This window comes from Amyelois transitella, chromosome 16 (assembly GCF_032362555.1).
Source record: "Amyelois transitella isolate CPQ chromosome 16, ilAmyTran1.1, whole genome shotgun sequence".
Classification (NCBI taxonomy): domain Eukaryota; kingdom Metazoa; phylum Arthropoda; class Insecta; order Lepidoptera; family Pyralidae; genus Amyelois; species Amyelois transitella.
Genome location: NC_083519.1, coordinates 4,587,084 through 4,606,824, shown reverse-complemented (window position 1 = coordinate 4,606,824; position 19,741 = coordinate 4,587,084). Strand labels below are relative to the sequence as shown.

General features: G+C 34.7%; 2 protein-coding genes across 2 annotated transcripts; one reads left to right on the top strand and one right to left on the bottom strand.

The window, feature by feature from the left end:
* The first annotated feature begins 202 nt into the window (after nucleotides 1-202).
* Nucleotides 203-4,224, top strand: LOC106129726 (peptidyl-prolyl cis-trans isomerase G). Its single transcript, XM_013328383.2, has 6 exons — nucleotides 203-516; nucleotides 640-934; nucleotides 1,101-1,189; nucleotides 1,767-1,941; nucleotides 2,530-2,662; nucleotides 3,726-4,224. Exons 1-6 carry the CDS (start codon nucleotides 398-400, stop codon nucleotides 4,190-4,192), a joined length of 1,278 nt encoding a protein of 425 aa, XP_013183837.2. The 5' UTR covers nucleotides 203-397; the 3' UTR covers nucleotides 4,193-4,224.
* Nucleotides 4,225-8,430: 4,206 nt separating this feature from the next.
* LOC106129727 (uncharacterized) lies at nucleotides 8,431-19,741 on the bottom strand. The gene is made up of 3 exons (XM_013328384.2): nucleotides 19,316-19,741; nucleotides 17,470-17,491; nucleotides 8,431-9,070 (listed from the first exon to the last, which is right to left on the bottom strand). The coding sequence occupies exons 1-3, from the start codon at nucleotides 19,475-19,477 to the stop codon at nucleotides 8,937-8,939; spliced, it is 318 nt and encodes a 105-aa protein (XP_013183838.1). The 5' UTR covers nucleotides 19,478-19,741; the 3' UTR covers nucleotides 8,431-8,936.

Sequence of the window (19,741 nt, the reverse complement as noted above, 5' to 3'; positions counted from 1 at the left end):
ATAAAATATTGATCAATTGTCTTAGTAGCACTTTAGTGACATGGATACCATCTCAAATTACCGCTATAGTAATTTAGAAGACCAATGTACTAGTATCTGGAATGACAAAAAAAATTAACTACTAAAATACTGGCAATATTGGTATTCACCGTCATTGTCATTACCGTAACGTCAATGTCAATATTGTCAATGTCAAGAAAGAAGCAAAACATAAACATGGCTTACATGGCCGTGCTATGGAGCGTCTTCATTCATTGATTTTAATTTTAATTAAGATACTTAGGTTTTTGGAATAAAGTTTTACTTATATAATTATTGCAACAAATAAGAATGTTTGGTTAAAAGAGTAGCGACGCAGTACAGTTTTTATACTTTAATTGGCAATTTGGAGTCCAAGATGGAGGGAAAGAAAATATCGTTTGGTTTTATGAAAACAAAAAAAGCGGAGAAAGTTACAGTCGAAGACAAGAAAGAATTCATAGAATGTGTTGAAGAGAAGTCGATAAAAGTAATTGGGTGAGTGATGGGGTTAGTGTGGGTAGTTAGATTTTGAAAAAAGAAATTAGAATCTTAATCTCTACATAATTCAATTCAATTTGCAAAAATTGTGTACATTTTCTAACAATCTTATTATTTCAGTGGTGATGAAGTAAGAGAAATTGCACCCTTAGTCATACCAATGAAACCAAATACACTAATAACAGCGGAAAAAATGAAAAAAATTGCTGAAGAAGTAGAAAGTGCCATGAATGAACCTGAGCCCGGCGAGAAACCTATTGAAGATAACAAACCTCAAGTAAAACCCTCAAATGAGACATTAGATCAGATGGCCGTGAGGGAATTGTTAGAGGAAGCTAAGAAAGAGAAAAAGGAAGAATCCCTGGAATTGACAGTGGCAGTGCCAGCAAACCCAATAATGGCTGGGGAGAAAGAGGTAATCACAATAAAGTTTCATGTCATGCAAAACACGTGCTGGGTGATGGTAATACACCTGCATTGGATTTTTCTGCTTTAATTCTCATAAACCATGCCTTATTTTTTTTTCTTTAAAATACAATATTTGCTAATTTAAGAGAAAATATTTTTTTTTATAATTCTAGTCTACCCTGGAGGACTATGAGGCAGTACCTATTCAAGATTTTGGCATGGCTATGCTGCGTGGCATGGGCTGGCAACCAAACAAAGACCAGTGAGTAACTGTGTTTTATTTAAATTATAGTATAGTCAACCACATACTAAGTTACCCTGCACTGCAATAAACTCTATGACATGGTACCAGAGGCAAATTTTCAGAGAATTTGGGTAGATTAATGTGCCATTGACTGTTCTTACACTACTCTCAACAAATGTAGAAATGGAGGTGTGAACTAAATATCATTATATGTTTTTATGTCCAAAAAGGAACCAAGTTGGCCTCCATGCCCTAGCAGTAGTGCGCTTATCTGTGACATCAGAGGTACCGGGTTTGAATCTCGGCAAGGGCATGATGAGATAGAACTTTCTCTGATTGGTCTTGGATGTTAATATATGTATATTATAAAGTAATATCCTAGATTTAGTATCCTGTGATCTCAGAATTTACTTCAAGACTAACTCAATGTTTGTTATCTGCCCTGTATATATTTATTTATTAATTATTTTATTTTATTAAAATACTTTGCTGTTCCATTATTCTCCTTTCTACATTTTATCAAAAAGAACAACCTACATTATACTATGACCCTCCCTTTAATTTTTTTAATATCTACAATGCTTATTTTTTCTAGATCCAAATACAAACAACCTCAGCTTCGGCCAAAGGGACTGGGTTTAGGGGCCGATAAAGTTGTATCAGAGAACCAGAAGAAAAAGTCCACTAAGGATAATCAAGAAGAACTTTCTATTGTCAAGAACTCCTATGTGAAGATAACCACTGGGAAACATAGTGGATATTACGGAAAGGTAATTTGATTTCCATCCATTTTACTTTACTTTTCAGGTTATAGACCTACAGAGTGAAGATCTTCTACTGAGTCAGAAAGGTTACGCCTGGGACAGCTTTGTGCTACTTCTCCGTATGGAGTATTTTGATGTCACCTCAATACAATAAAAAAAAATAAAATAAAAATATATATACAGGACAAATTACACAGATTGAGTTAGCCTCGAAGTAGGTACAAGATTTGTGTTACGAGATTATAACTATACTTGATAATAATACTTATATATCTATATATGTTTATCTAAACATCTAAGATCCAGGCCAATCAGAGATAGTTTGTTTCTCATCATGTCCTGACTGCATAGACAAGCATACTACCGATGCGCTACAGTAGCTGTCAAATTATAGAATAGTGTATATAAATACTTAACCAAATTGCCAAAGAGGATAATGACAATAGGAAAGTGACAGGTGACCATAAAAAAACCTTTTCACGGCATAAACTGAGACTTACATGTTGGCTTGAAAGTCAAAGATATTATGTGATTTACAAATCTCCAAAGTGCCTTTACAAACTTAATGTGTAACATGTTTTTTTTTTATTTAAGGTTGTGAGTCTTGATGAAGACAATGGCCGAGTCATGGTAGACATTCCAGTCAAGAAGGAAACTGTCAGTATGAGTGAATTCATGATGCATCCAGTCACTAAGTCAGAATTTGATAGAGAATCCAAAGTTATAAGTAAGTATATTTTGAATTTTTCTTATTTGCCAGTATCAAACAAATATTGCCCGTGATTTTTAAATGTAAGCAGAGATAACCTGAATATATTAATAAGAGATGAATGAAGTATTGATAAATATATATGGCACAAATTATATAATCATTATTCTGAAGAAATGTCATAACATGTAGTTTTGCTTTAATTTCCATACATTAAATTTTGATGGAATTTAAAAAGTATACTGAGTTCACAAATATATAGTCCTATGATTAGTTTTTACAAATATCTTTTCCTGTAAATAGCAATATAGAAAAGGTGATCTCACACTTGAAAAAAATACTTGAAATTCCGAAAGGAATTTAAAAAAAAATGTTTTTTATAAATAACCTCTAAAATATTTTTTTCTGAGAACTCAACCATACAGAGAAATCTACAGAGTTTGTATAAATGCACAGTCCAAGTATTGCAACTTGTTAATTCATAAAACTAGTTCAAACATTGTTGGTTTCTGTCCACAGATACCATTGAGGACTTATCTCATGACATCTGGTCTTGTTTATCTGTGTACCCCTCGCGAAGAGGCTTGTGAATCAAGGTACAACACTTGGACCAATCTTAATCAATCTAATTTTTATTTATTTATATTGACCTAATAACGACTATGTGCTTTGCCTGGTATTTTTAAATGAGTTAATTCTGTGGTATATTGGATTGAATACTTCCTAGTATTCATATGCTTATTCTTTGTATATGGAATGAAAGATGAATGATGGTCTGTCAGGAAAAAAGTTTTTGCTGAAGTGGTGTTTTGCTTGAATTCCTGGTTCCTGTTCAGGATTAAGTCTACTCATATGCTACAAATACTATCGCATTTTCTTGGATATCAAGAGGCGGAATGAAAACTTTATGGGTATACTTATGAAAATTTTGGAAACTTAAAGAATTTTGATTCAGTTTGTCTACTTAGTATTAAAAGAAAATATGTTTACCATAGAATTGCCAGTCATTCGATTCATTTGATGTCTATTTTTGGTATATTCAGAAAAAAAAACCATTTCAATTTTCGCGATATAATTACAGATGCAGATTCGTTTGAAGCATATAAAAAGAATGAAAAAATATCCCAAAAGTCTTCTGGGAATGATTCTCCAAGAATAGACAAAGATGCTTCTTCGAGTAAGAAAGTAGAAAGGGACAATAGGAAAGTCTCCAAAGAAGACAGGCATAGAGAAAAAAGCAGCTCAAATGGAAAGAGTAGAGATAAGGAGAGAAATAGACACAGGAGAGATTCTTCTAGCAGTGATGACAGATCTAGCAGAAGGAGAAAGGAGAAGAGATATAGTAGCAATGATTCCCTAAGTTCACTTTCCGATAAGGACAAAAGAAAACATAAAAAACGTTATAGCAGTAGTGACTCAGATTCTTCAAGAAGGGAGAGAAGAAAGAAGACTCCAGAAGGAAAAAGGGATATTGATAAGAAAAGAAAGGGAAAGAAAAAGAAGAGAGATAGAGATCGCTCACCTAACTACAAAAAGCATAGGAAATAAGTTTTAAATGGAAATACATCTATTGCGTAAGATTTTGTTTTCTTTTATTATGACTTGTTAGCTGTGTATATGTAGCAAAAAAGTATGCAGGGATCGTGGCCACTAGAAAAGTGTAATCTCTACCTACCCCTCCAGGAAAGAGACGTGATTATATCCATGTTTTATCCATTTTTAGCGTGTTAATGATTTTGGCTTTCTCATGGATGTCGTAAAAGGCGGCCAAAGGAATAGGGACATATTGTTTAAACCAATCAGGGATAAAGTTTATTCACTTAGGATTCTTCTTTAGTTTGCTATCCCAATCAATTGCATCATAGACTTGTGACTGTTAGCTCTATCTATCCTAAGAAAGTAAAGACGTGATCTCATCGTTCAATTGTTTTTAAGTAGCTAAGTATAATTTTATAACTTTGGCCAAAATCTTGAAATTACATTACAACGCCATCTTTTAGTCCTTGTAAGAACTTCGTTAGAATGTAGTTTTGCAATGCTGGTGGATTGTTGCGAACATTTTAACGAAAGCAATTTCAAACAGATGGAAATATGGTTATATTGTAATCGTTTTCGCAAATTATTGATGGATTTTGCTGATTCATTAGTTAAATTTTTTATACTTACGTTACGTAAACAAATTTAGTGTATGGCTTGAAGAAATTGAGATTCAAATAGTGAAAGGTTGCTAACCCATTGCCTAAAAGAAGTAGGTACCTATTCCAAGTTTATTAGCCTTTCCCTTGATATATTTTTACAACCTGCACGGAAAGAGAAGCAGCTGGCTCACACTCTGTTTTTTTTCGACACCACCTTCTTTATCACTAGAAAGTATAAAACAAAGTCTGTTTTAGGTTTTAGGTGGTTTTTGCTTAGGTCCTTAAAACTACACAACAGATTTTGATGCAGTTTTTATTAATAGATAGAGTGCGAAGCCAGAGCGGGTCGCTAGTCGCAATACGTACGTACCTACATATAAGTACGTACCTAAAGGTATTTAATATCATGTTTACATTATAAGTTAGCATAGTCATGAAGCGATTTTGTTAATCGAGCTGTCATGAATGTGCATAGTTGCCGTCCGGTTGAAAAATTGGCTGTCAATTTTATACATACATACATACATAAAATCACGCAGCTTTCACGTCAATTTTATAAAAAGTGGATATTTCAAATTTTAATTGAATAAATATATATATAATAATAAAATTGACATAAAATTTCGTAAGTGTCTAATTCTTTGTGCTTAATTCCTCTGGCACAATTAAAGCAGATTAATAATGTCAAATATATTTTCTGTCCTTCTGACCCACACAGTACTATTATAAATTTGAAAGTGATGGATTCTGGTAAAAACTTGGTATTTTTTCTACTTAATTATTTATTTGTTTAGTCTGGTAGCTTGGCTACACGTAGTACTCTCATTGAAAAACAACAATCATTAATCAAGTCAAGCGTTAAACTTAGCACGGTGATTGAATTATAATCGCGAAATTGTTTTGACCTCCTGACCTGACCCGACCCGCCTCTGCATCATAATGAATACTGCATTGTAAAAAGGCAAGATTATATTTATTGCGGCTATATTTGATAAGAAAGTTACTACCTATGTTTTGTTGCTTTAGATACAAAATATACCTATACATGTACTATTATAGAGATTAATACGGGTTAGTTTCCCCTGCAAAGGTTGCGGATGTCAGATGGGAGTCGCTTCATGGCTGTCTCTCTGTCTGTGTAAAGGATAAAGAATTATATGTTTACATACATATGTACATGGCTTCATGATGGAATTGAGATAATAGTGGCAGATCGCCTACAAGATAAAATATTATATGTAAGTACCTAAAAAGTGTATGTAAAAAATAAAAATTCTAAAATACACCTCTAAATATTAATAAAGCTAACTCCTAAGTAAGCTTCGATGAGTTGACCTACTTCCTGTCCATCTTGCCGACGCGACCCGCCCGAGGAATAAATATTAAGAACCCTTTTTCTAATTTACTCTATGGTTTTGTTAAATATTTACTACTCTAGCTCTTACTTCATTATGGCTAAAGTTTCGTAAAACTCCTGAAGAAGCTACTCTACTACTCTATATCAAAACTACTTACTACTTTTATCAAATATTGTCAATCAGTCAAGCTGTTAGTACTGAAGCAATAAACGAAGTCTTGTAACTATGCCAGTTTCTACTGAAAAATGACTATGGAAAAATTTAAAACCCAATTTGTAAAAGTCTTACGATTTAAACCGAGTTTTAGTTATATTTCAATCGTAAAAATTAATAACGTTTGGACACTGCTGTTGTCATAAAACTATCAAACTTTCTAAAGGTAACCCCTATATTTTATTCTTATAATTTTAATTGAAGTTTCACTTGCGATTCATTTATTCAGGCATAGTCTTTCGCTTCGACGCACTATCATTGAATAACAAATTGATTTAGCAAGGCTACAGAATAAATTTTAATAGGTAAACTGAAATTGATAGATACTGTTCTTACTCAGACTAAATATATTTTAAATTTTAACTAGGTACCTAAAAACGCATAGCTTCGACACACAAATACACCTATAGGTATGTACATTGTACAATCTTTGAGGATGATGAAAATGCATACATTAGTAGATACATACGGACATAAAATCACGCTTCTTTACCGAAGGGGTAGGCAGAGAATGAAAATTCATTTCTCAAGGTTTCCTTCCAGTTTTAAGGGGTTAGCTGGCTGGAGAGGAATGCTTGGCATAGACTAGTTCTTACTTTTTCCACGATTCCTCCATACTTCTTTTGCTTCATCCACATTCATCAATCGTTTCATGTTTTCTACCAAAGTGAAAAATAAAAATATATCCTTTTGCAAAATGATTTTAATCTGAGAATACGAGTTAGAATCACACCGGAAGTGAAGGTTACAGGCAGGATATCACATTTAACATTAATCTATAACACAGATTGACATTTATACAAAGGGTTGTAGAAGAACTTCATATATGGTTTAATTATAAGTATATAATTTATATCAAATGTTACTTGTAACATTTTATTATCAATCCACGTGTAAATGGGTTCCCAAGCTCTTTATTTTATGTAGACATTGTTTCTCTCTGAGATTTTCATATATTTAAATATGTCTACTTTCAATAAGTTTACAAAATCTTAATTAACATTAATTACTACGTTTTTCTTAGACAGTTCAGAATGAAAGTAAATGCTCGCAGAAAAATATTACAAAAATTGAGCGCTGTATTTGTGCTATTAAATCTTATTTGTAGATAATGATAGCAAAATAATTCCTGTACGGTTTAATGAAGTCAGTTGAGAAGCAGACTAATAACACTTAGAATCAATACTTATTACAATGCAATACAACATTTATTGTTTACGAACTTATTAATTAGTATACATAATTTTACAACTTCCAAAACACAATTTATCCAGATCTATGTATGAGATAGCTACACTTTTGATAACAATCGCTGGAAGGCTGAAACCTAGGTTTGCCAACTCTCCCGAAATTGTGGGACTTTCTAGAAGGAGGAAACCTCTCGGTCCCTGGATGTAGGTGAAATCTTCCGAATTTCTTTACTCTTCAGTTGATTTTCGTTTTCGAAATAGCAATGTAATTATAAAAAGACAACATAATATAGACTTTTTATGATTTTTCTAAGACTTATCTGACTGGCACATTTAACGGATTTCTGATCTTCATAGTTGGCAATCCTACTGATAACTATGTAACGTAGTATATTGCTTTAGGTTAAAAAAGTTTCCGTTGAGTATGTGGGATAGTTCAATCACTTCTAACGTTACCAAAAGTGCGCACCTCTCTTAATAAAAATATATTTTGTAAGTGTAAAAAATTTAATATATTATACATCGATAAATATTCGAAAGGCATAGATTGGACACTTATTTACATAAGGTATCGAGATAGTACAGTTTCCTAAATATTGCTAAATACATGTCTTACCATATAAATCGGAATAATATGTAACTATGTGTATTATTCCGATTTCTGTGTCTTAAGAACTATAAGCGTCGTCACACCGATCACATTACACCGTGTATTATTTCAAGGAAACTACAGGAAGACTAGGGAACACAAGAGGACTGGAAAAGGGGGATTTATGTATCGATAAGGAGTCACATCACTACGGTCGACAATATTCGACAATACTCTTTCACATATTGACTTCACCGACTGTGTTCTCCTTGTTTGCCTTTCTTAGCCGGGCAGAGGATTAGAAAATGCTCTTTATTATGCGCATTTGTAATCGGCTTTCAATATTAGTACCTCAAAATACTAGAAAATCATAAGTCGTATATTTATGGACACATCTATGGACCTCTTGAACAAAATTTAAATACCGTACCTTATACCTGTGCTTCCCTTTGAATATCGATACTTTTCGATTTGTGATAATCAACATTCAATTTTTTACAAAAATGTGTGTATTTTTTACGTACAAAATATGTCTTTATGTCCTGAATAAAAAAATAAGTACTTTAAAATGAATTGTACTTTAAAATGAATTGTACTTTAAAATAATATGCCGATTTTTTTTACACCATCAAACATAGTAAACAATGACTGCATTCAATTTCATTTTTATATTTTAATACGCTTTCCAAACATTATTCAAAACATAAAGGATATCATAGATAAATTATGCGTTTTTTAGAATATTTTCACGGCACCACTACCACTGTCTTCGTTCTCGATTGGTTTAAGTGAGATGTGATCGGGTTAGCGCTTAGTGAACGGGTTGTTGCGAGCAGTGGTCCGTGCAGCTGCGGCGGCAGTCTGCGTGCAATTGCATAGGGCGTCGAACATGCGTAACACGAAGCCTCGTGCGCGACCGAGACGCCTCTTCAGATTACCTGTAACAAATGGTTGGGGATTATTGATTTGGAGCTGACGTCACGGCGTGAAAATTCTGTAATTCCTGCTTAATGTAGGGAATTCGCAAAGCACAGACCACTCGCTCACTTCATTGCTATGTGGGAAAAAAATCAGAGCGATAAAGTGTAATGATGACTAAGCCTTATCGTTGAGTGTGTTTGCAATTTTGGAGTTTACCTATTACTTTGCAATAATCATATATAATAAATGTTTTGTCTCAGGTAGGTTTATAGTAAATCAAATTTCTGAAAACTGTACGTAACCTAATTACTTACTTATTTACGCTTATCGTCTAGTACCAACTATAATGTATTCTGTCCTATTATCATAAAATCATTACAGCATACACAATAACGCCCCTTGCAATGAAAATGAAAAAATTCAAATCACATTTAAATTATTCATACTACTGACTGTTCAATCAATATTGTAATACACGCAGCTTTAGGTTTCCTTGTATAATATGTTATTAGAAGAAATAAAATTAACAACTTACACAGGTACTGTGAAGTTTTTTTTTTTCATTTATTTATTTATCTACAGCTAGCAGCAGCAACGTGGCTTTTCAGTATTTTCGAGAATGTTGTCACCACCTACTCCGCAAAGGACATAGAACGACATAATGCCTCTTTGTATGTATCCAATTAATAATAATCATGTCACAGTCAAGAGTTTATTACGTGGGTAATTTTAATTTGACGGGAATTTAAATATTTAAAACGGAACCCCAATTAAATCCGATAAACACGCAAATGTAAGCTGAGAAAAGCTCATTAACAAGTTCAAAGAAATATATACGTAGTTAATAGCCTTGAGAGTAGGTACTTAGAAGTTAAGGGATACTTGTCCTTCGGTAAGATGATATCAGAGCTCGCGCAAACATTGGCCTATGTTTCCATATTTTTATAGGTACCTACCTCCTTTTGTTTATACTTACCTAAGGATTACTTTGATGTCGGTACCTACGGCTTCGAATTCTTTCCTGTGATTCATTAGGAATCACGAAGATTCAAATTGTATTTTTCAATCACGGAAAACAAAGAATTACTTATGTGTCAGAAATATATAAATGAAACATACATTCATAATACCTCATTACGCCTATTTCGTAAGCCGCTTATTTCACTAGTCCCACTCATTATTTTCTATTGGCATTCCTTTTTAGACTTTTCTGGAAATGGGTCCAATGGTAGTACAATAGAACAAAATACGTCACGTCGCGTGTTACGCCGTTTCAACATATTCCCGAACCCCTTTATTGATCTTGGCACACCCCCTGATTTCGCTCACAAAGAGTCTGATCAGTATAGTTATGTAAGTATAAGCGATATTTCGAGCAATAATGCAAAATTTGTACCTACATCGTAGAATTGTTTTAAGTATCAAATTAAAACAATAACCATTTTGAAAACTATTCATGTACGTTATTTAGACTTAAATTTAGACACAAAGTGTGAGACTGCTTCTCTTCCCATAATATTTTTAAAGACAAACAAAAGTCTTATAAACATGAATTTTTTCTTTCTTTTGGCTCTGTCTGCCCCGTAATTATGTATAATTTGAGTGTTTACTATACCCTGAATTTCAGTATTTGCTTAAAATGTCATTATCCTTCTTGTCCCGGTTGCGAATCCATAGGGACGTCTACCACGTACCAAGTGTGAGAAGTTCAGGCATTTAATTAGTATGTAACTACTGTAAATCTATCAAGGTGTTTTTGTATGTATGTACTTATGTTGTGGTATACAAAAATTGATACGATCTGCGACTACTACGAACGATAATTTCTGTAATAATAAGACAAAACATAGCCAACAGTCTTGAAAGGACTGAAAGCTCACATTTAGCTATTGACTTAATGATAGAATTGAGATATAAATAGTGACAACCTTACCCTTAGTCGCCTTTTACGACATCCATACAAAAGAGATGGAGTAGTCGGTGCCGGGAACCACACGGCACCTATAGAATATATTGTTCACAAAACAGACACTAAAAATTAAAGTAATAATTAACTAGCTTCGCCGGGGAGGGTTTGCTCCCGTGGGAATTTCCATCAAAATCTAGTAGACGTGGCTGTGCCTATTCAAAAAATCACTCCAATCCAAAATCAGATAAAAAACAGTTGATTAAGTAAATAACAGTCAAAACTAATTGTCTAATAACATAAAAATATGATCATAAATATGCAATGTTTGTTGATAACAGAACGTGAGCTAAGATGGTTATCACCAACTCATCCATATGCAAATTTTGTCGAGATAAAGTAAGGTCGAATAAGACGCTACTGAATACCAAATATATTTATCATATTACAGATATCATTCATATCTACCTTGATATAATAACGCCTTCCTCCATTACGGGGTAAACAGAGCAGAATAGTCTCGAAAAATATGCCTAGCTACTGTGATCTGAATTAAGATTCAGATAATAACAAGTTACTAGCCCTTCGCCTAAAAGAAGAATCCTAAGTCTAACATATTGTTTAAAAACAGAAAAAAAAACAAAAAATTCTTGTTATAAAAATGTTCTAGAAAGATTACCTATACACACACTGACACACACACACACACGAACACACACACACACAAATATATTCTATTCGAATTCCCAAACGTTATCCTTTGATGTCGTTGTGTTGTGTGAAGATGAAATGATGCCGCGTACTGAAAATTTATCCCAAGAATATTATGTTACTCGTATACAATATGAAAAAGGAATTTCACAGCTGGAGAGGACCCATTTCAGTACAATTGAATATAACATTGAGATTTATGTGATGTTGACGACGGGAACCACTGGTGGATAAATATTTCATGAGATACATAAGGAGACGTAATTCACCTCGGTTTCTCTAGTTTTCCGCTTTTTAGTAGTGAAATATGACTGTTTCTGTTTAGTTTGAATATTGTGAATTGAAGATCCGTTTGATGGAGTAAGCTTGGTATCTCTTAAACGGTAATAATTGTCGAACTCGTCCTAAATAAAATTAAATGTAATTAAAAATATATATGTATGTGCTATTATATGCCGTGTGGTTTCCGGAACCAATATAAGAAGAATAGGACCACTCTTTCTTTTCCCCGTAAAAGGAGACTAAGGAATAGGCTTATTAGCTTGAGATTCTTCTTATAGGCAATGGGCTAGCAACCTGTCACTATTTGAATCTCAATTCTATCGTTAAGTCTAACAGCCTGAAATAAACTTTTCTTGGTAAACTTGTTTAATTGGTTTACTGTGAATCTAGAATTAAACTAAGTACAGGGGTTACAACTGATTTTTACCCAAACAAAAAAAAAATCACTTCACATCTGACAGTCTTATAGTACCTACCTAATAATTCGTTTCTTATATGCCGATACTTCGAGTAGCGTATTATATTCGCAGCATTATACTTATTTGAAAATACATGTTCATCTCCACAAAAGGCACCATTGTAACTACGTCATTGTCAGCTATTAGCAGTTATTTTTATCTTGTGTCTGTCGGAACATTAATTTTCATGGCGCGAACAATAGTAATTGCCATTTTCACAGACGGCACTGTAATAATCACCTACCACATATTTGTAATGATGTCTATATTAGAGGTACAATCCACACTAATAATTAAGATAAATAAATGTGTTTTCGTGTGTTTGTAACAAATGAACTCAGAACTACTGGGCTGATTTTCACAAAAGTTTAATTTGCCAATTGGCACGGATAGGTATAGAATAGAACTCAGGGAATAACACAAGCTATTTTTTTTGGAATTTCCCACGAGATCTAAGCTAGTCGTTATATATATAAAAGAAAACTGACTTACATATCAACCGCTGAATCAGAGCGGTTTTAAGTTTGGCATGTACCTAAGCCAGTCAAACGTTGAACTAAGATAGATTTCATGAAATTTTCGAATTCATTCCGGAGTTTTCTTTACATCGTTACTCATCCTATAAATAAGGGTTAGTAATCAAACTAATGTACTTAACTCATTAGTACATGGCCGCAGTAGGATTGGAACCACTTGAACCGTTATACTTAGGTTCAGATTAATAAAAACCCTACAGCTTCAACAAGGAGATCAGACTAGATCTAACTACAAATAAAGATACATGCTAATAGTCATGTCTATATCCCTTGCGGGGTAGACAGAGTCAACAGTCTTTGGGCCAGGTTCAGCTGTTTGGCTTAATTATAGAATTGAGATTCAAATAATGACATCGCCTAAAACAGTTTTTAACGGAAGCAAATCCCCAGGACGCAGCTAGTTCTCTGCTATTTTGAAAAAAAAAAACACACATACTTCAATATCCTATGGCGTAAAAAGTTAATGAATTTATGGTCACTATATTCGGACACTTTGATTTACGAACATGCCATCAAAACGATAATTGTTTTAGTAATAGCCCAAAATTTTTCAACTGCTACAGTCTATGACTATTCATTATTTATAGTACTTTATGTTATCCGCGACTACTTACGTCGAAAAGTCTGTCATGGTATCTACTAGATCGGGTGTTTTAGTTACCAATATATTTGTACTCTAAGTATATATTGCGAATTTAAAAAATAAACAGCAAAATCCGTCAGTTCTTAAGATATTATGTACCGTGTGCTGACAGACAAACAGGTAGGTAGGTATTAATTTCAGGAAAATAGTCAATTAATCTTTAATAATTTTGTTATTATTATGATCGCTTCACAAAGAACACAGAGAATTAATACGATGCTCTTACTCTTACTGGTAAAGGGAACAGCATGAGGAGACCCGCACATTCGGGCAACTGGAAGTGTAAACATTGTTTTTTTACGTGTGGAAAGACCTTCGTCTACCCGGCCGGCTACAGGAAGCCGGACGGGTTAGGTGGGACTTTAACTCAGTTAAACCACACGGTGCCATCGCCTTCCACTTTGTTGCCAAGAGCACCCTTACTCACATTCGCGGCTCTCCACGGAGCAGCCGTCGGCCTTCAATTCTACCCGCTAGGGGAGCTAGGGGCGCGCCTGGCACAAACGCGCTTTCAACCCAGGGCCGTTTCGCCAGGCAGCGAAAACTGAATGTGTAACCATGATCCAAATTAAATGGGTTAGGTTACCCTGTAAGATCCGCAGCGTCAGGAATATGAGCGAGGGCAGTTCATGCTCCTGGCGACAAAGCGGTAGGCGATGGCACCGTGTGGTTTTAGTGGGTTCAAGCCCCACATAACCCGTCCGACTTCCCGTACCCGGCCGGGTAGACGAAGGTCTTTCCACACGTAAAAAAAAGGTTACCCTGTAAGGTTGCGTTACTTCTGAGGTCAGACAGGTAGGCAGGACTCGCTTCTTGAAAAACTGACTTACCCACTCCAGCCTCCGTAGTATGGCACGCGCAACGCCGCTTTTAACGCGCCAATAACTATTGCTATTTCGCTTTTTGAATATGACGTGAAATGGGACATCAATAGTTTTTCGCGCGATGAAAACTACGACGTGCGGTCAATGTTACGGGGCACGATCGCGGTTAGAAGTGGACCTTGGGCTCCATTTCAGAGGGGTACGAATGCAAACGGAACTAATACTAAATGAAGGATTATTAAAGAACATTATTAATATTTAATCCAACGGGTATTTTTCCGCATCTACCTATAGTCCACGCCTATTTCACATCCATGACATACGTGTAAATGTCACATGTCTTTTACAGATAACATAATATATTCATATGGAAATGTTGCGAGCACGATTTGATGTAAACAAATCACATATTTCAAGCGGCGACGGTGAAATATTACATACAAAAGTACGTAAGGGAAGAGCCCTTACGGGGTAGTCCGAGCCGACATTCTCGAGTAGCTTAATGATCTGAGGTTATGATTGAAGATTTCAATTTTTTTTCCAGTTAAACATGTTAGGCTTGTGACAATTGTCTCCATCTTTTTCGTAACGGATAAAGACGTGAAGTCGACGTGATTCTAGAAAGGAGCCGAGAATAACCCGTGATCATGATCAAGCGGTGGCTTTGGTTAGGTTTGTTCACGAAACTGACCCCGTCTGGCTGCCGCAAACATTAAGGGGAACCTAACTCATATTGGATCCTGCTTATACTACTTACATTATAAAAGTACCTACTAAGCACCTTGTTACTCTATCTATCTACGGAAGATTAAAGAAAGGTTCCCAGTTACAAATGTATAGAGGAAATAATTGTCGAGGCGGATATGAGCGGCTTCCGCTGCAACGTCGCGTAGGTTTGTTCTCGACAATGTGAAATGAGTATGACAACAGTATATTTAAGTAGGTTGCTAATTTTAATTTACATTCCACTAGCTACGCCCCGGGGCTTCGCTCTTCTGGGAATTTCGAGATATAAGAACTAATTATGTTATTTCCAGGTTATATTCTTCCCGCTTACCAAATTTGTTCAAAACCCGTTGAGTCGATTTTGTGATACACACACATCCTTAAAAACTTTCGCGTTTATTTATACTAATATTATAAAGCTGAATAGTTTGTTTGTTTTAACGCGCTAATCTCAGGAACTATTGGTTCGAATTGAAATAGGCTTAAGGCTATAAAACAACACGCTGCAACTACAAGGAGCAAAGAAATAATGGAATATGTGAAAAAAAAAAAACGGGTAAAATTATTCATCCTCGAGGGCTTCAATGATGCCCAAAATAACTATTTCACGCGGACGAAGTCGCGAGCACAGCTAGTAGGATTATAAAAGTAAGATAACTAGCACACTGCGAAATAGTTTACATCATAAGTAAGTATATGCTGTTACTTTTACCTCCCTGGCCTATTAATTTTTTTTAGCCACTTATTTCATAATTCGGAGGAAAAACCAACTGTGAAAGGTGTGTTTGACAATTTCTGTCTCACGGAAACAGCAATATTATTTTTTAAATTATCGTTTACTGTGTGTGAGTGCTCACTGAATTAGACAAGTCAAATTCAAGATAACACGTCGTTTTATTGTCGGGGGTTCAATCAGACGATATAATTTATTACGGAACACTAACTTTTTTTTCTCAATCTAACTTTTTAGGTATTTATAATTTTCTGTTATCTGTGTTGTGAAACTTTAATTAACAAAAAGAAGAGTTCAAATGATCAAACTCTCATTTTTTATAGACAGTAGGTAAGTAGTATTTTTAGTATTTCCTTATTTCAAACTATTTTCTTTATTTTTATTCGTTTGTGCTACTTTTTTATTGCTTACTTATTATTTACGTGATTATAAAAAAGAGAACAAAACAAAAATTACATAAACAATACGGGTTTATCCCATAGTACATACATATATCTTTTTTGGTTAAAATTTTCTGGCCGTTTTGTGTGTATTGTGTGGGTTTGAACGCTATAATAGGTAGGTATTATTGCTCCGATAGCGGTGCATTTTTATAACCAATCAGCCAACAAGATAGAATAAATTTCATGACTTCAAAATCAAGTCATTTAACTTTTAAAACAAAACATTTGATACCACAAAACTCTAATAACTTGGTATTCAGAAACAACATTCCAACGTGATAATCGATAAACTTACAGAAAGTAACTTTTCTTGTTCCAGTCACTTTGCAAAATACTACTTCTTACTTACTTACTCATAAACAGTTATATTTTATCGGAGATATTTTCCGTAAAGGTCAGTTCACACCGAAACGAGACGGCGCAACTTCGCGAGCTAAATGCGACGCGATATCATTCGCCTGGCCTTAGTCCCGGTTGCATCCTCGCTTTTCTGGACGGAAACCCGAGATGTATCCAAGAACCACAATCCAGGCTTGGGTAAGTTAGGTTGTTTGACGAAGCGACTCCCGTCTGACATGACCCTTTGCAGGGGAACCTAACCGGACAGTTGCCTGAATGAACATTTCCTCACGACGTTTTCACACAAAATAAAAGCTAGCAAGAGGTTAGCAATCAAACTAATGAATATCAAACATGGCCGTGCATTTAAACCTGTGCCTCAAGGATTTCAGACTATCTTTTACATGGTTGAAATTCGAGTCGATCTATTATAACGTCGCGTCGATTCTTTTCTCGATGTGAACTCCCCTTATTTCTTTTAGAGCCTTGGTGCGAGGCCAAGCGTGATCTTGTGCTGAATTTTAATCAGTCGGGCAAACAATTTTACTTTATCATAAAGTCAGTAACCTATGTAGTCATTGGTCGCTTGTAAGTCTAATGAAAATGTATATCCAAACGAAATTGTTTAGATAGATAAAAAACCTCTTGATCTAGCCTCCTAGGTATTGTAACCTGAAATTTAGCATATATTCTATGTATATTCATCGTGAAGTGTAGCGGAGTATTGAGAAGATAGCCCGAATTTTTTGCAGGAACGAAGTAGTTTCTGTGGGAAAAGATGCAGAAGATGATAATCTAGTAATTTTGCAACTTACCCGCCGCTGGGTCTTGTGGATCCTGAAACAAAGATACAAAGCAAATTAGCAAAACACTACAGCTTCACACACACACCTAATTAATGTGCTCAATTTTGCAGAAGCGCAATTTATAATCACAAAAATGATGGTGAACTTTGACAATTAACTAACTATATTTGATTGCTTCTACGTATACGATGATGTTATGAATCTATCATTCTTTGAAAAGTCAAAAGCCCATGTTTCTTTAGCAAACCGCTTATTTATCATCGATTTATAATTGTAAGGCAAGGTAAGATAAGTATATTTAACTCTTATCGATATGAATTTTCATGTCACTCGTATGTTTGAATTATAGTATGTACCTACATATGTTTAAACCGTTCGTTAACACTAGTACTATTGTACAGTTCCATGATGTAACTATATTGATATAAATCAAAAAAAAAAAATCAAATGTGCATGTGCACTTTATCACACCACACAAACAATTTTTTTCTATTTGGTACTTACTTGCTGAATAACTCTAGGGCTTAAATATGACGCGAAGAAAGTATGCAGGAATTTTGGAAAGTGGAGTCTCTGCCTATTCATCTTGGGACAGACGTGATTCTTTGTAGGTATGTATAAAATTTCTTAATCCTTATCGTATACTGTCATACTAGTAGTTAAAATCGAGGTAAGTATTATTGTTTTGTTTGTCAAATAACAAAAATATTGGTAAATTTCTTTCGATACATTATTTATTATTTAAATTATGATAATGACCCTACATTATCTAAAAATTTTATGCGTAAAAACTAGGAAAAGTTTGAAATATGCGAAACAAAAATATATTAATTGGATAACTAATTAATATTTCAATTAGTTTGTACTAGTTCTTCCAAATACTTTTTTAATTGATAATTTTCATTACCTACAAATATTATTGTAGTTTAAAGAGAAAATTGTGCAGATGCAAAAGGTAATTGCTATAATGTGAAATAGGTAAACCTAACGCTATAGGTATTCGATACGATAGGCAACCATTGTATCTAAGTAAGTAGATGATTACTGTGTAGAAACAACAAACTATGAAAGCAATTATCTTGCAGATAAAAATAAACCAATAGATTGTAGAAACAGTGAATATTTTAAGGATCTCAATATAACTAAGACGGTTCAATTTTAAAACCGCAATCCCCTTCAATGTCTTATCAACGAAACCCGACTCGTAAGCTACTTAATTAACAGTTCAAAAGAACCAATTATAGCATCGCCTGTAACTTCGGCTGTTTGTCGAGTCGATGGGCCAATTTAGAAAGTGCTGGTACTTTGCCAATTGCCACACAATCCATCAAGCATCTCTCATTATCAGACCTATAAACCAAGTCATAAATGATCTCGTAAACATCAATACAGCTTTACCAAAATATGCTCCTTATCACTTTATTGGCAAAGTAGATAATATACACGAGATATAATCAGATAACACCAGTTTACTCAATGGAAACGTAAGGTGAAACTCTTTGTTTATTATACAGTAGATAATATATGGCCCCTAAACGTTTAACAGGTCTATGCTTTTTACTGCTGTGTAAACCTCACCCATATTACCCGTCAACTAAGATTGTGAGCGTATCGATCACTATAGCTACTGAAAATGTAGATGGATGAGTAAAAAATAATATAAAGTTGAAACTATTTGCTTTCACTAGTGAAGTGCATGCAAACGGAGCTCGTGTTTGGATATTCATTATGAAAACAGCGTTTCTATTTGAAGAAGCCGAGTTTGCGGTCTAGCTGCTATGCCTTTATTAACACTTACCCACCTGCCCTATCGGTCCCTCGTTCGTTACTTGCAAAAATATACATTAATACTTACGAATTTACTTCTGTCTTTCTCTTTTTGTTTAAGTTCAGCCTCTTTTTTTGCCTGTTGAATGAGTTCGTCTACGAATTCAGTGGCTTCACGTAGTTTTTGCGGATCGCTCTTGAAGGCGGCTATTCGTTCAGCCAGAGCTGAAGCATCGGTGTCTTGAATCATTTTAAGTACCACAGGTGTAAACGGTCACAATCAAATCAGTGTTCACAACTCTATATAGTAAAACGTCGTGCAGCTATTTGCATAGTAGAGTGAGGGTGGGGTTGTTACACTAGATTTGTTGGGGTGTAAGGTTCTGAGGGGCGATGTCAGTCATAATTTCACAGGGCCCTTTGTAGGGATGTTTGTTAGCAGAGACGCGTGCGTGCGTCGAGAGCGGCCGAGGTACTGGCGGCCGGGCGACTTCGGAGCGCCGATCATGCGCTG